We start from the raw sequence: 17,086 nt of genomic DNA on the forward strand, positions 1-17,086 counted from the left end.
TACCAGTTTATTAAAATGGTATTTACAGTAGCCGCAGTATTGGACGTTATCTGCACCATTGCCTTCCTCTTCACAAAGAAGTCCTGCAAACTGTGCACTAAAAATAAACCAGACAACATTCAAGGAAAGCCATTTTACACCAGTTTGTACCACAATATCACAGCTGATAACATATGGTTCCTTATATCTGCAATTAGTAAGAGATTTCCACACAAATAACTTCCAGTGGCATGTGAACACACAACCAACCTTTGTAGCCCAGGGAAAAACATATATAATTCATATTTTGGCCTGTTGCCTTTTGTCAGAATCTTTAAGCCACTCACACAAGCTTACAGCTAGCACATCTACATTTACTATGCAGCTACTTGCACAAAGAAATAAACAAAGCAATCTACAATGACTCTTAGCTCAAATTCAAGCAAAAAAATTATCTAAGGAAAGAACAGCTTTTAACAAAACCATACTGTAGTTCCAAAGAAGAGTTTTTCAGAACTTGCATACATGCATCTGTGATTCGCAGTGAAAATTACTGGGTTTTTTTTAATCTAACTTGAATTACATAGTAAATCAAACTGTATTTACTAGTTTAAAATACTGTGGCAGAGTAATCTCTTTTAAAAAGATCAACAATTACAAATTGCATTGACTAGACCAATTATTACCTTATTCTAGTATAATTTTTACAAAACAATTTTGTTTTTCAGCATTTGTAATGTTGACATATCTTCTTTATCAAAACCAACTTAGATATTGACAAACCAAATATTGTTAAATTTTCCATATAATTTTCATTCCCACACGTCAGAGTTTAGGATTTTTCCTTTTGTTTCTTTCCCTTAGGGAATCTTCTCCCATATGTTGCTAGGAGACAACAACGACTGGTTACTTAAGAGAGAAAAAAGAAGTTGCCAAACTCGGGGGAGGAGGGCACCTGGCTGCGTTTCTCTTATCTGAGGGTTTCTCTGGGAAGGGCAGAGATAGCAGAGAATGGGGCTGGGGAAAGGGGGCTGGGGAAAGGGGGCTGGGGAAAAGGGGGCTGGGGAAAAGGGGGCTGGGGAAAAGGGGGCTGGGGAAAAGGGGGCTGGGGAAAAGGGAGCTGGGGAAAAGGGAGCTGGGGAAAGGGGGCTGGGGAAAAGGGGGCTGGGGAAAGAGGGCTGGGGAAAGGGGGCTGGGGAAAAGGGGGCTGGGGAAAAGGGGGCTGGGGAAAGGGGGCTGGGGAAAAGGGGGCTGGGGAAAGAGGGCTGGGGAAAGGGGGCTGGGGAAAGAGGGCTGGGGAAAGGGGGCTGGGGAAAAGGGGGCTGGGGAAAAGGGGGCTGGGGAAAAGGGGGCTGGGGAAAGAGGGCTGGGGAAAGGGGGCTGGGGAAAAGGGGGCTGGGGCAGCTGCCAGCTCTAGAGAGCTCTCGCACAGGGAGGGGAGAGAGGCTGCAGTCGCTGTGGGGAGAACTGGTCACCACTGCGGGGTTCAGCCTCCTGCTGCCTTTCTTCTGCCGTGAGCCGCCCGCAGGAGCGGCTGCTGCTCTGGGCCCTTACTGGCACCATACCTCACCAAACAGGGGACCCTCCTTCACATCTGGTACTGCTGAGGGGAAGCCCCGCGAGTCTCCCCCATCCCTCCCCCCAGGGAATCACTCCCTGCCCTGTTCGAGAGGCCGATGCCACTGCCCTGCCGCCCGCCCATCTTCTGTGCCACTTCTCGGTTTTTGCTGCACTGCAGCCCCACAGCCTCTGCAAGCGCAGGTTCCAGCTACAGCTGCGGAGTTTCTGATACATATTGAGAAGAATAGTGGATTTGTCTTTACAAACAAGCTATGGGTCTGCTGGTAGATAAAACTAGCACTGGGAGATAAAAGAAACAATGGGAAGGACTCCACTGATTGATGAATGGAAAAAAAATATTTGCTTTTACAAAAAATCTTTAGGTTTGCTGGTAAATAAAATTAGACATTGAAAGGTGAAAGAAACAATGGAGAAGAAAAACCCCCTAAATTCCATAAGAATTAAAAATTAAAAGGGAGAGTATACATTAGAGGGGAATCTCTTGGTATATCAGGCATTCCAGGAAGTCTGTACTTTTCAAGTACCTCAGCCAATGGGGAATGAGAGAAGGGAAACGCGGCCGGGAAATTGGGATAAAAAGGAGGCTGCATCCTCCAAAAAATTGAGAGATCCCAGGGGAATGTCCCATGGCCTCTCCCTTTATTCGAATGAAGTAAAAAGACTCCTCTGTCTCCTTTTTGGACATAAACCTCTGGTGTTTGTGGATAAATTTTCCTAATAATCTCATCTACCACTCCAGGACTGTGTCCGTCCCTGCCGTTCCAGCTCGCTGCTTCCGAGGGTCCCGCTGGAGCACCAGGATCGGTTGCCCCAAGGGGTTTGCAAGGCAAAGCCTCTCTTGCATCCCTTCCCGTCTGGGCCAAGCCGCCATTACCGCGCCATGCTCCCCGAGCTGAGCACAGCGCCCCCGGGCAGGAGCCAGCAGCGCCCCTGCCGGCCGGGCCCGGAACTGCACCCACGGGGAAATGGTCCGAGGAGCGAGGCGGGACTGACCGAGCGCTCACTGGGGCTGCCGGCTGGCTTGTCCTTTGGTTTGTGCTTTGGTTTGTTGTTGCTGCCACTGTTTTTGTTTGTTATACACACACAGACTAGTAAAGAACTGTTACTCCTTTTCACGCATCCTTGCCTGAAAGATCCTTAATTCCAAAGTTATAATAATTCGGAGGGAGGGGGTCAATACTCTCTGTTCTAAGCGAGGCTCCTGCCTTCCTTGGCAGACACCTGTCTTTCAAACCAAGACATCATAATAATGCAATGGTACAGTCAAAATATACACGGGAGTATTTAAATTAAAGATTATATTATGTGGTTCATTTTCACAGATTTTTAAAAATATGTTCTTGAAAAACCCAGAAATACTAAATACATGCAAATTTGCAGCTGATACCAACTAGAAAAAAATAATTAAGAGGATGTCTTTAAGCAAAGATGTATTGTTTCTAAGCTTCACTTGCAAAAAACATGCACTGAAGCTCATGTTTCATTAGACAATCATTCTGATAATCCCAATTTGATACACCTTGCCCTGGATTTCTGGTAGTCTTCACATTTTTCTTCCATTTTCTTTAAATATTACAGAAACCTCTAATTATCTCCAGCCATACTACTACTCTCCAGCTAGATATAATTTTGTAGTATAGACCATGTTTCTGAACCAAAACATTCTAAAAAGTGGCAAGATAGCTATTTTAATTTTCAACTTAAGGTCTCATGCTCTTCACAGCATTCAGGGTCTTAGAATAAAGTAAGAAGATGAAAAGGACTCTTGTATGTACCCAAGTGTTTGAAAGGAAAGAGACCTTTTCATACAAGCACTTGGATGTACACATTTTTTCACATCTCTAAGTAATACCTTTACATGGTATGCATGCTTTGAGGAACACAATCCATTTTCACCATAAAAAGAAACTTGACATTGATCACATCCAATGAAAAATCAGATGCTTATGAAAGAATAAAACCTGCAAAGTAGTCAAACAATTTTAAAAAAATGAAGAGTTGCCAAGATTATCAGCACCAAAACAATGGAATTAAACCTTTCAAGATCTCCAAGACATACAAATTATCACTTGGGTACACTGAAGAAAATACATTTAACTGGTCATGAAGCAGCATACTGGGGCAGTCATAAAACAGGTAAATCCACAGATTATGTAGCTAGACAGCCTAGATAAATCTGCCTGCTACTGTAAAATAACTCCTGCTGAAATTGAAGAAACAAATAATGCCTGCAAATTTTGGAGTGGAACTCTTTTTGCTTCCTTTTACCTGTTGACATGTCGTTTCATCTAATTATCCAGCCTCTTTTAGAAGTTCATAAAGTGAAACAAATATCTCCTGAACGCACGGAAAACTAAGTATCTTAAAGTGGAATGAATCAGATGGTGGAGGACACAGCTTTTTTTCCTCCAGCAGTAACACATGAAATCTGAATAGTTCAGGATGATCTGTACCATTTAGATAAAACCAGTGAAGTGAGTTACTCCCAAATGTCTGGAAATCTATACTGGAAAGGGTGAGTCTAGTGCTGTTTTACATACAGCTCAGGAATTTTCCCACTGATTTACCAAAAGTAAACATCAAAATCAGTTAGCAGGCAATGCTAAAAAACAATGTCCTCATACTCCCATATCCTATTACACATCCTCTAAGAAAAATAAGCTAAGACCAAGAAAAAACTCCAAACTCCCCTATACTTATTCACAGGAGCACACACCATTTAATACCACCCAAGGGAGTATTATCAGACTGTTTCTGCAGCTCACAGCAAAATCTATGCTGCCACTGCCATATTGTTAGTAAACACTATTATAAAACCAAACCATTTTGCTGTATTTCTTTACTCAAAAGATGTACTAAATAAGGAGCTTATTCATTACACCGTGTGAATAGATTCTTTCTGGAACATCAGAGATATTAAATAATAAAATATACTTACCATGTTACATGAAAAGCTTGTCGACATCCATGTTTATTACATGTCATACAAGCACCAGTGGCTGCTTTACTTTCTCTGCCTTGTTCATCACAAATATAGCATGTCTATCAAAGAGAAAATACTTAATTTCATAAGAAGTATACAAAACAAATTCTGTTACAGGAGATCCTAGGCTGAGAACTACTGGATTTTGCAGCTAAGGTGGTTTAAGAACTTCTTTATGAAAGTCTAATCATGCTTGTTAGCAAAAGGAGATCACCTGGTAGACTCTTGGGATTTGTGTAACACTTCACCAACATTAAGGCAGTACAATTACTAATTTGCTTACATTTCATACCATTGTCAACAAGCCAAAGGGTTAAACAGACAAGGGTTAGTAGCATTAGGCTTCCCAACTGTCCTTGCTTTCAAGTTTGCATTGATGTCCTTTTAAGTCTCAATCATTTTCATATTCATTTAATATAACCTGTATTTGTGGAATTCAGAAACATCAGACTGAGTGCCTAATGGTGTAATATGCCATATGGTGTCTGTGTGTGTGTGTATATATATATCTACACAATTACAAAAAGCCTGCAAACTTGAAATTTTATTTGTACATTTGGTGCAAAGAATTTTGCAAGTGTCATAGCATGTTTCAATATTCATATGATGCTCAGCTACTTTTAATTAAATTGGTGTTTAACCAAACTCTGCTTTGTTTGGATGACTATTTCAGTATGACTTGGACACCCCTATAAACATCTTGTAAATTAATCAATCAAGAACCTTCTGTAAAAAAGCTTGAATGAGTATACCAAACACATTCCAACCTCCAAAACAAGCTATTTAGTACCTGGAAATCTCTTCATAGCATTTCTATCAATTTATTTCTTTTACTGGGATGCCATGGCAATTTTTAATCTTTTCAAAAACATTCTTAGTAAAACAGAAGAAAGAAATTTTTAAAATCCAAATTCTTCCTCACTATTCAATACTTTTTCTTTTTTTAACAAGTGGCTGATAAATATGGATACATACTGTATGGAAGCTCACTACTGTAATAGGTGTCACTACAATCTCTCACCAGCATTCCATGGAAAAAAATCAGGCAAAACTAAATCTCTTTTCACTTTTTCCTGTCCTAATTACTGAAAGAGCATTTAGAGAGATTCTATATAATATCACATTCATGTGTAAAATTTAACAATTTTAGAAGAGATTCTTAATGAAACTATCACCCAGTACTGAGGTGGATTAAATGTTTGTTTTCATATGAGAGAACTTTACTGAGTATTAAACATTAAGGGCACTCCTACCTCTGTAGAAACCTCATTATAAGATACTTAATGAGAAAAGAGAAACTTCTTTATGCCAAAAAATAAAATTGCCTCTATTTTATCTGACTAACAATTTTATCACAACCTCCTTTTAGTGAGACAGAGAATGAGTAGAATAATAAATGCAAACAACAACAATCATGGGTAGCAGAAAACATAGTGGAAAAAATGGACCAGGAGACCGCTGAAATTTTTTGTAAAAAATTATATAATGCAAAACTAGTCTTAGACAGGAAAATGAGTGAAATTCTGAGATCAGAACAGCCTGTTACAGAGGTTTTAAGAACAACATTTAACAGGAGGTGTCAGCTAACTAAAGCATTTTTTGTTAATATGCAAGACTTGAAGGTAGGAGAGTAATTCTTGTACAGTTTCCACACTACTTTAAAAGCTAATATATCCTAAAATCATACCCTATAACCTAACATTTAAAAGATCAGAAAGGGGATAATCCTACTTAATTCTTTGCCTTGCTTCTTTTGTACCTCAAGGTGGTGAACACTGATAATTCAGTTGTTTGACAGGGTCTGAGACTGGCTGCTTTTTAGCTTTCCATACCATGACCTGACACATTTAGATTTTAGGAATGAACAAGGTCATGATCTATCAACCTCATCTGAGTCACTATATTAAGTGTAAGCAACTTCAAAGTAAGATACCTCTATAAACAGAGAGTTCAATAAACCCCATAAAACTCAATCTCCAATTACTTTCTGTTTTTTTCAAAGTTTTGTTTCAAGTTCTTACAGTTTTTTTCATCACTGAAGAAAAGCAATACAAGCATTCCACTTAGCAGAGATGTTGACTCCCATTTTTCAGTATTTACCCTACATGTAGGATCTCTGTTTTGGGACCTCTTGGAGCAATTTACAGTAAAATGACTGAAAAATGACTACAAGCTACATTATTAACAAGTTTAAATGCAACATGGTGGACTGACTACTCATTTTAAGAAGCTCAAAGAACTTTCCTAGAAAAGTCATTAGAAGCATTAAACCTGTTTCCTGGTATTCCATATGAAACAGGGACAAAGAAGGTTCCAACAGACAGTAAGTTCTCTACAGATGAGCTTCTCATATTTGTACCTTCTCTTAGACACATAACAATTCCAGAAGCCTGAAAACCTTTGCCTTTCTTTCACAAAGGAAGATTTGCATGTATTTGCAAATCCATACAAATGCTACACCTCTGAAGCCTCTGAAATGTGGAAGTTTAAAACTGTGTCCTACCACCTACAGCTGCACTCTTCTTCAAAGCTCTTAAGAAAAGAGAGCACACTCCCAAATTCACTGGAAAAGAAGCAAAAGCTTTTGATTCAGCAAGGAAATTTTACTCAGAAACCAAACAAATATCTTACTTCCTTTAAAGGCAAAATATATATTTTGCACAGCTGTCTTTATGTTACTGTCAGTATTTTCCCTTCAAAGATTCAAAGTGTAAACCTTCTTTGCAAAAGCAAAGACAGAAGGGAAGATGACACAAAAAAATTATAAGGCAAAAAGTAATTTCAGAAATAGTTTACGCATAACAGCTACCCAATGGCATTCTCTGATCACAAAATCAAACCTAGGAACTGTACAGAAATTTCTCATTGTTGCAGCAAGTCCTGAAAGAAAAGTTTGCCAGCTGCATTCACTACAAGGCGAATGAAGAAACTCCAAATGCACTTATCTTTAAATCAGTTCTTAAAAGACATTCCTAAAAGCAGTAATTATATAAAATTATCACATAGTTTCAAATGAACCTGAAAGAGACAAAAGAAGCTGACATAAAATAAATATATATTGTCCATGCATAACCACCCAAGGAATAAGAAAAACCAATTTCTGGAAAGAAGAGCAACTAATAGCTCATTTCTTTTTTGGAAGCAACAGTGTAAGAAGAGCTTTCCTGATAGCTAACTCATTAATCAAATCATTCAGTGGATTCATTCTGTAATTTGATGGGTTTTATCCCTGAAACAGGCAAACTTCAGGGAAAGAGCAGCCAAATATCTCTACATGGACAAGTCCCATGCTTTGGTATCTACAGCATTTCTTCTTGCATTTAAGATTACTGTACTTGGTAATACTGCATATTATAATATAAATATATTTGCACAGTATTATAGTAATATTATAATATTATTATAATACTGTGCAAACAAGTGCACAGGGAAAATTCCAAACATTAAATTAAGTACTAAGTCCTAGCAAAACTTAAAAAATATTCACTTTAAAGTCTACAGTATAATACAGTATAATTTCTTCCTCATGGTAATTTTATTTGGCCTCTATTTTCCCCCAATTCTATATGCTAGTGTTCTTTACATATCCAGCCATGCACAGAGAATTATTCAGAACTTCACAGGAAATAATATCATACTTAAAATCTCCTATTCCAACCTGAGCTGACAAACAGAATTAAATTATCACCAAGCCTCTCTAAGAAAAGAAACAACTCCAGTCATTTTTTCCTAATTACATGTTTACATTTGTTCTCAATGTGCAACAAATGTTTCAAGAACTGTTTGGCATACCTATTTCTCAAAAAACCAGCTTTTCTTTCCATTTTTATGCAAATTAATAAAGTCAGAGTGAAATGCTGTACAAAATTTCTGATCTAAAAAAGTATCATTTAAATAAACAAAATTTATCTTGAATAGCAATAGGAGTAGAAGGTGAAATTACTGCAAGCTACATGAAAAGGGAACTAATAGTTTTACTGGGTTTGGGGGGTATTGCTCAAGAATAGCCTACTTGGGAACCCATGGCAGTTTAACCACAGCAGTGCTAAACTCAGCAGCAGCTACAGACTTAGCCAGAGTTGGGAGTTCCCTGCCAGCCAATACTTCTCTAAATTCAGTACTGACACAACCAGACTGCTGCTGGCACTGCAGTTTGATTGCTTTCAGAAGGTTTGCTGGAGCAACTGCAGTATAGCCATTTCTTGGATTCCCCTGACAGCCACAGCTACTATCTCCCTGACCCAAAAAGACCAAATAATGACAGTGAAATCTGAGTTCTGTAAAAACAGAGAACAAAAATAATATAATTTGCAGGCTAGGGGTGTGACCCCAAACTTTGGCATTTCTGACACTGATCTCATTGTACTTCACAATAAACTGTATTACTGATGAAAAGTAGTTTTAGGCTGATTGCTAACATGGAAAATAGACCTCAATCAGAACACCTGCCCAGAGCACAGAGAACGAAGAGCTGGACAGCACCAGGAACTCTCTCTATATTAACTGTGTGGTGCTAGTAACTATCTTGTGAGAAAGAAAAACACACTAAGTATAGACAACAAAAATGGAAACTAGAATTTTAGTAGCAAAACACAACTGTATTGTCATACATTTAGAACAAGAACTGCTTGAGAAAGAAGAAACTTTCGTTATGATGAAAAGGAATTAATAAAGACTAAAGAGAGAGACAAACGATGGACTTTGTCAACAAGTAATAATAAAAGATGCAGAGTACATTTTTTGAAGTTACAAGGATTTACTCATCCAATATCCAATTACCATCAATGGAAATAGTGCAAGATAAAACAAAATTCAAAGTGTTCCATGAAATTTCTGAAGGACATTAAGGGAGAAACACTACCAATTAAAAAAAAATTATGACTGACTGCTATTCAAGGAAAAAGAAAACAGATGTTCTGCTTCCTCAGAATTGAGGAGAGAGAGGAAATAAACTCATCTGTTATAGGAAATCTTTACTGCTTTGTGCCCAAACAGAAACATTTTATTAGCTCTGTACTGAATCTCGTTGTTGCATGTTCTTGCAAATGCAGAGGGAAGCAAAGAGTGAGATGCCAATAGAGATGCTCAGACAGTAATAAGAAAGCTTAAGAAAAACTTAGACTTTGACTCCTGGGTTTTCAGCTACACTGGTAAATAAGATGGACAAAACGCATTGACAGCAACTGGAGAAAGTGAACTGAAAAGGAAAAGACCAAAGAAAGAAAAAAGGAAAAAGGCTAGAAACATTGAGGGGGAGCCCATAAATCAAAGATGGAAACTTGGAAAGGGGATGTTGGAGGTGTGAGAAGTCACAGAGGCAACGTGAACAGGGACTGGTCTCCCTGTAGGAAGAACACAAGAGGAGATGTATGCCTTTTTCTTCTTTCTCTTTTTTATAACACAGTCTATTCCTACTTTATTCCATTGTCCACAAACTACCATAAAATAAAGTTAAAAAAAGAAACTAGAGGTTAAAAGAACAACACAAGAAAAATATGCAACACAACTAATCAGAAATTCAGACAGTTTGCATCTGCAGAAGGGAACATAGAAAAGCCAATGTAGTTAAGTGAGGAGAAAGTAACACAAGTGAAATAAGAAAAATGTAACTATCAATAAAGAACACTAACAACATACTGGTTTATTGCTCTGCCTTTTTGGGCTTTTTTTTTATTTGAAGTCTCACACTTTATAAAACATTCCATCTCACTGACAATTACTTACAAGCATTCTCCTATAAGCAAATAATGCTACTAAAGTGAATGTTGTTTGCAAAGGCAAAAGTCTGCAAGTATTTGCCTTACTATATTAGCATACCTCTCTGTCCTAAAAGAAATGTTTATAAACATATTTATGTTAATATCAACACTTAAAACACTAGGACTTTGTGGTAATCAATAATAAAATCTCATATAAGCTGCAATAGTATTGTAACTTATAGAAAATATTTCAGATTCCTTTCAAAATAAACTGTTATTCAAAGATCATGGCATTTTCAATTACCGAAACAGTCCCTAATCTAAAGACTAATAAGACATGGCAGATAACCTTACAGCTAAATTTAATAATACAGCTTTCTTAATTCTTCAATTTATCATAAAGACATTGCAGAAAACTTACAGCATTACTGCAGACATTTAGGAATTTTATATAAAGTGCATTCTAAGAAGCGTAGTTTAATACCAAAAAATTTCAGAAGTTTTAAAATAAATACATTAAATATAAAAAGACATAGAATTATACCTTATTGTAACGATCATGAGGAACAGACTGCAACACGATAGGCTCCATTGTAGAAACATTTGCAAACTGCACCTCGGGAATGTACAGAGCACAAACCACATGAGCCCAACCTACAAAAAGTTATAATTGTATTTAATGTTTTCTAGAAGCTTAAAGGAAATTTCAATGTAGTACAATTACAGTACAAAGAACCTTTTACAACACTTTTTTTCCACAGACTACTTTAACTGTTTAGAATATTAAGGACATAAATTACACTTAAGTCATGTTTACATTTCATTTCTGTTATCCAAAGTTTAGATGATCAGTAATATATTTTTTAATGTAGTCAGAGAGAATTTATATGTGTAATACTCCATGAAATTCAAATACTAATGATTTATACAAACAATGACACACAAACAGAAAAATGATTATTTTGTTTAATTTCTTGGATTAATACAGTCATCGCATAAAAGCTACTCCAAGTCCTGCAAAAAGGAAGCAGCATCTGACCAAACTGGTATTCTTACAAGAATAGCATCATAGAAGACTCCTGTGTATAATTTTTATTTTAAAAACATCATTCTGATTTGAATAGACTCCTGTTTCTTTCTGTAGATAGAAATTGCAACACATATGCACACCCTCACATCCCCTCTATGAAATTTCTTGCTTTTCCATTTATAAAGTTGTGGCCAACTCATTTTTTCATAGGAATACAAATACCTATAACCAGTCCTATTCTAATTCATTAAATTGGGATCAATAAATGATTAGTTATTTACCATACTGTGCTTTAACAACATTTTAAGAAAGCCAGTATTCTTAATTGTCTGACATTTGGTTGGATGGAGGTGGGGGAAAATTCCAAGTCAGAAACAAACCTACGAATTGGAAGCCTTTTTTTGACAGAGATCCTGAGAGCTATTGGTTTGTTTCAGAGGAGGACCATATGCCATAACTGTAGATTTGCTGCTACATAGCTAATCCAACATATATACTGACATTAACAATAGAATTATTACAAGTATCATCATCTCATCCAGAAGTGAATTTGGTGCAGCTAATCGCCTGGTACAAATTCTGTTCTTCCCCAAGAAGAAAACTAAAGTCTCTTGTCACAAGACCCTCAGTAAACTTTAAAAATAATTCTTCTTTCCTCCTACCCAGGCTTCCTTGTATGCAAACATTAAGGACATAAAATGACAGACTTAAATAATTAGATAATCTAGCAGGTTATTAGATTAGGCAAGCAAAGTAAATTATCATTGTGCAAATGCATGCTATAATAAAAATAAAAACCACAACAATAATAAACCCCCCCCAAAAAAAAAAAAAAAAAAACCAGAAAGAAAATTAAACACAAACCCCACCATATACTGTCTCACTGCAGATCTTTCTGAGCTTTCATCTTGGATTTTCTCTTTTCAACTACTCTACAGAATCTAAAAGGTCTTCATTTCTTCACCAAACTGTACTGACTCTTAAATGGAGCTAAACACAAAGCTGTGCTTGCTCACAGTAGTATTGTTGAGACTCTGGAATGGTATTTAGAAGAAAAAGCAATTAAGCAATTCCTGATACTTTTCTTAAAGCACCAGTCTTCTCCAGCTTCTGCCAAGGGACCTGGTGTTTCCCCTCTCCATTTACTAAACTGGTAGTTACAATTTCTATGAAAAATGGAAAGTGCACACACACACAACAGTTACAGAAACACCACACATATCCTTCTAGTGTTTCAACTGCTACTAAATACAGTATCTGTGCTGCTCCCTGACTTTATTCACAGTCTTTAGAATTATTCTGTACAGAAAAGACATGAGACAAATAAAAGTGCAGGGTAAAAAAATGTATAAACAGACAACTTGAGCTGCTTTTAAAACCTGTTCCAAGAGACCATTTTAAAATTATCATTAACAGACAGACTGAGGGAAAAAAAACCGATAAAAACCACAACCTTTTTTGTTCACTTGTCTACTTGAAATATCTTCAGGGAAAGAGTATTTATAAGGGCTTTTCTAAGAATTGCAAACTGCCTTAAGCCAGAATCATCTTACTAAAGACAAATAAATGTTAATATGGTGTTAATGATGAATATTTATCTTTAAATGTTCTCTCAAAAAATTAACTCAAATAGAAACACCATTTATCTAATAAAGCCATTAAACCAATAAAAAAGTGACACTGAAATTTTGAAAAAAAATAAACCTTCTTCAGTTGGCTACACATAATCAGATGGCAAAAGCTTTTACCTCATATGTAATTAAGTCTGTACTCTAGTTACAGTTACATATAATGGAAAATTATTATGTAAACATACAAAATATACCAGAGACATTAGGGGGAAAAAAATCACTTACTAAGTGAACTGAAATTTAGGTAGGTAAAGAATTTTTACTATAAGGAACCAGTTTCAGGAACAACTTTAACTGAATAGTGCTCCACCACTATCCAAAAAAAAAAAAAAACCAACCCAACCACAATATTCCTATTTACAAATAGGAAGTACACATCCAAGACAGCTGTGGCCAGTAACAGGCTTTTAACTTTCATGAGACCAAAGCCAGGATCTATATAATGAAACAAATGAAGCACCACAGCACTAAAACACTTTTTGAGCATATGTTAATAAGTGCCCACGGAATTGAGGACAAGGGACATTTTCCACTGGTTTCCATCTGGCACCTTCAGATGCCAGATAATCTGGCCTTGTTGGAAAATCACAATAATATAATAAATCACAATGATGTCCAACAATAATTTAACCAGAGGGGTGGTTGCAGCACCCTTATGTTACCAGCCTCAAATGCCTACACCAAAAAAAAAGCCTAGATCCAGCACCAGGATCCACTTGGATTCAAGACACCCTGTACACAAGTTCTTAAATATTCTTTTGTCGAAAGTTTAACTGGTGAAGAAATACAGAATTGTAAGAGAGCAACACTCAGCTGACCTGGAAGTGTCAAGGAGAATTCCCTTTAGGAAGAGTAAGGAAGATACTTTTCCATAACAAATGTGGTTAAGGACTGGTTGTCTAAAGGTCCTGCACAATCTCCACAGTTAACTCAAGGTCTGTAGACTCCTCCACAAAACTTTTATACTTAAGGGAGGTCAAGAAGATTCCATTTTGCCATGTAAGAACCAGAGAGTAGGAGAAAAACAGAAAAAAAGCAAACAAGAACCATTTTCCCAAGCATCAAGAGAGTAGCCACCATAGCCACAAAGCATAAGCACAGAAGTAAGGACGCCTATAGCCCAAGTGTGAGAGATGTCCTTGGTCCCACTGATGAGAGAATCAGCTACTAACCTATAAACAGTTTTACTTGTCATGTTTTGTTCAACTGAGAGCGTTCCTGACTATATAACACAGTGCAAAAACACCTTCCTGAGCCTCTGCTGACATTTCCTTCTCTTTCAGACAACTACTCAGGCTGAGCACAGGGATCAGAGTTCCAGCAGAATAAAGGACCTATTGCCACGTTCAAAGTTGAATGCTTTTGTCTTCTGTTTTCTACTGGATGATAACTGCTTTCTTTGTCTGCAGGGACAAAGAAACATTCTAAAGACACCCATCCAAACTGTACATAGAAGCCTGTATGAGAAGTAAGCATTTAAAAGGATGTGTGGTATTTAAGACTACCTTAAAATACATATTTTTCCATTTACTCCATCTAAGCCGTAAAGTTTGCACTATAAACTTCCTATTCAAATCACTTACTACATTATTCTAGGGCAATTAAAATTTCATCAGCAACTATACACCTTTCCCCTCCTTCTCATCCAGGAATAAAAAAAACATCACTAAATCCAGTCCTTTTAAGCTTTACCAATGTTTAAGTGTGAAAAATACCATTGTATACCCATGTTTTAAATTATAAAATAAAAACTCCAACAGCACTGTTATACACATTCAAAAACATTCAAAACATTCTCCCTAGTTTCTGTTGCAACTGAAACTATTTTATCAGCTTTCCTCTTCACCCAAACATTCCACAGAAATAACAGCAAGAAATTCCTATTTTTTTCTTAACTGTTTTCCAAATTTAGCCAGGAACCCATGAGATTTTTGAGATCACTTTTGTTCCAAATGTGTTTATTAAATCCATCTCCATAAACGATATAATTTACTCTTTAAATCAATGATAAGCTTCCATTCACTTCAGTTGTGTATGATCTGAATCTAGACAAATGGCCACAGACTAGTACTTGCTTTTAAAATTTTACTTATGAAACTTGCAGTAATTGCTAACAAACTCGTACTATCCCCACTGAACTCCTTATATCCAATTTACTTTTGGTTTCATCTCACTTTCAGGGCAACTTTAACTGGAAGAGAGGGCAGGACACGTTTTTGCAAATAGAGATACTGTCAGCTTGCAAAATGTTGTTAAAATTTTCCCTTATATTCAGATTTTTTAGATTTTATTTATTTTTCAATCTTCGAAACTGTGGCCTTTTGACATATGTGCCTTCTCAATAATAGTATTTTTACCAGATGATATTGCTTGCCTTGCTTGCTTTAAAATGAACTTAATTTCTTGTTTTTCAACTAGAAAGCCAAAGAAACATATCATAAGGATTCAAATTAGCCATCGAGTTTGCCTATTTCTGTGCACTCTTACTAGAATTGTTTTCTCTGAAACTGCGGAAGAAAACCCCTCAGGCTACGATGGAGCTGACACATTCACTGCCTCTTTTGCTTCCAAAAAACCCAAGATTCTACAACAATCAGTGTCTCCATCCAGAAAGTGTAAAACATAGTTTTTAATTTTTATTTACTGGTGATAGACTAAGTTAAAAATACTTACTTCAAGTGCATTTTCAAGACCAGTAACTTTGGGAAATGCTGCTTACCTTTTACAAAAAAATCCAGTGTGCTTTCTAAGAAAACATCACAGAAATATAACTAAGGCATTTTCCTTTGGAAATATCTTAGAAAAAAAAATTCTACCAACTTTCAAACAACATGAAAAACCACATATAAAGCAACTCTGAGATCTGCTTTGATAACACTAATGAAACTAATTTTTTCCAATATCAAAAGCTGGAAATTTATGCTGAAAAGTCTTCAAAGTTTAAATTCACCATATCGGACTTGCAGCATTTCACTTAAATGTATTTTTACCACCACAGAATCTATCCAAATGTTACCAATCATCACTCAGATTTTTATTTATTGTGCCTTACTGATTTTTAACTCAGTGCAAGCCTAGCAGTACATACTTAGCAGGCAGAATTTTATTCACTAATGTTCAGAGTAACAAAGCTCAGACTTCAGACCCCTAGCTGAAAATAAATAGTTGATCTGTTATCCCAATGTGACAGAGAAAAGTAATTCCTAGCAATTCTACCATCAGCAAACACAAGACTGTTGCCAACAAAGAGCTCTACAAGTAGAAGTAAACTCTACCAAAGTAAATTAACAAAGAAAACCCAAGAAGATAAATAATACACAGTATGTTACCCATCTAACTGAATTTTTGCCTTTACAACTACTGCTTAATTGCCCAAAATTTGATTCACAAGCACCTTCCTCATAAATAAACTCATAGTACTTTTAAACTGCCTTCCAGTGCAAGTTTTCAAGCCTTGTTTTCATCGTCTTTGACTTCACAATAAAATAACAGCAACAAACATATAACCCATCCTACCATCCACAAGAGGGGAAGCTCATGTCTTGCTGATGAACTAAGAGGCACAGAGCAGGGACTCCACTACGAGCCACAGACATTGCTGAAGCTGTGCAGCAGAGCAGTAAGGCACTGTAGAGACCAGCACTGTGAAGCCACACTGAACTCCAGCCACAGAACCAGCCTGGTAGCACAAGAGCTCTGGGATACTATCACTGTCCCCAAACCATGCAGCAATGTCAGAGCAAAATTTGTTTATGCATTCTAAGTTCCTAAAGAGTCCATCACACTTCATTAAAGAAATCTTACTTTGTTTGTAACTACAGCTCACTCCCAAACCAAGAGAATGTATGTATTATTCTAGCATGGAAAAAATCTTTATTGCAATGTTAGTTTCTTATGGGGGTTGCTTTAAGTTGTCCATTAGGATAATTAGGATATACCTCAATCCATTTCAGCTGTAGATTGTCACTGAAAAGCAGGATCTCACCTTACTGTTCACTTTCAACTGTACATCCTTGTCCTCTCCTTGCAGTATGAGTTTGCTGTGTAGCAGGGCAAATAATTTTTTTCATTAATCTCATTACTGAATTTGTGGGAAACTTAATGGTTTACCTTTGAGCAAGATGAGTCAATGGTTTGAAGCAATCCACACTGAGGTCACATGATTATCATATACAAAACCATC

General features: G+C 36.7%; 1 protein-coding gene across 4 annotated transcripts in view; it reads right to left on the bottom strand.

Moving 5' to 3' along the window:
• Nucleotides 1-17,086, bottom strand: part of MLLT10 (MLLT10 histone lysine methyltransferase DOT1L cofactor) — a 123,872-nt gene that overhangs the window by 78,476 nt on the left and 28,310 nt on the right. For all 4 annotated transcript variants that reach the window (XM_066552360.1, XM_066552343.1, XM_066552335.1 and 1 more), the window contains 3 exons: nucleotides 10,787-10,896; nucleotides 4,499-4,602; nucleotides 4-97 (listed from right to left, as the gene is read on the bottom strand). In XM_066552360.1, the coding sequence (XP_066408457.1) occupies nucleotides 4-97; nucleotides 4,499-4,602; nucleotides 10,787-10,896 (308 nt within the window). The remainder of the gene's footprint in view (nucleotides 1-3; nucleotides 98-4,498; nucleotides 4,603-10,786; nucleotides 10,897-17,086) is intronic.

The sequence above is a fragment of the Molothrus aeneus genome, chromosome 1 (genome assembly GCF_037042795.1).
Source record: "Molothrus aeneus isolate 106 chromosome 1, BPBGC_Maene_1.0, whole genome shotgun sequence".
Lineage (NCBI taxonomy): Eukaryota > Metazoa > Chordata > Aves > Passeriformes > Icteridae > Molothrus > Molothrus aeneus.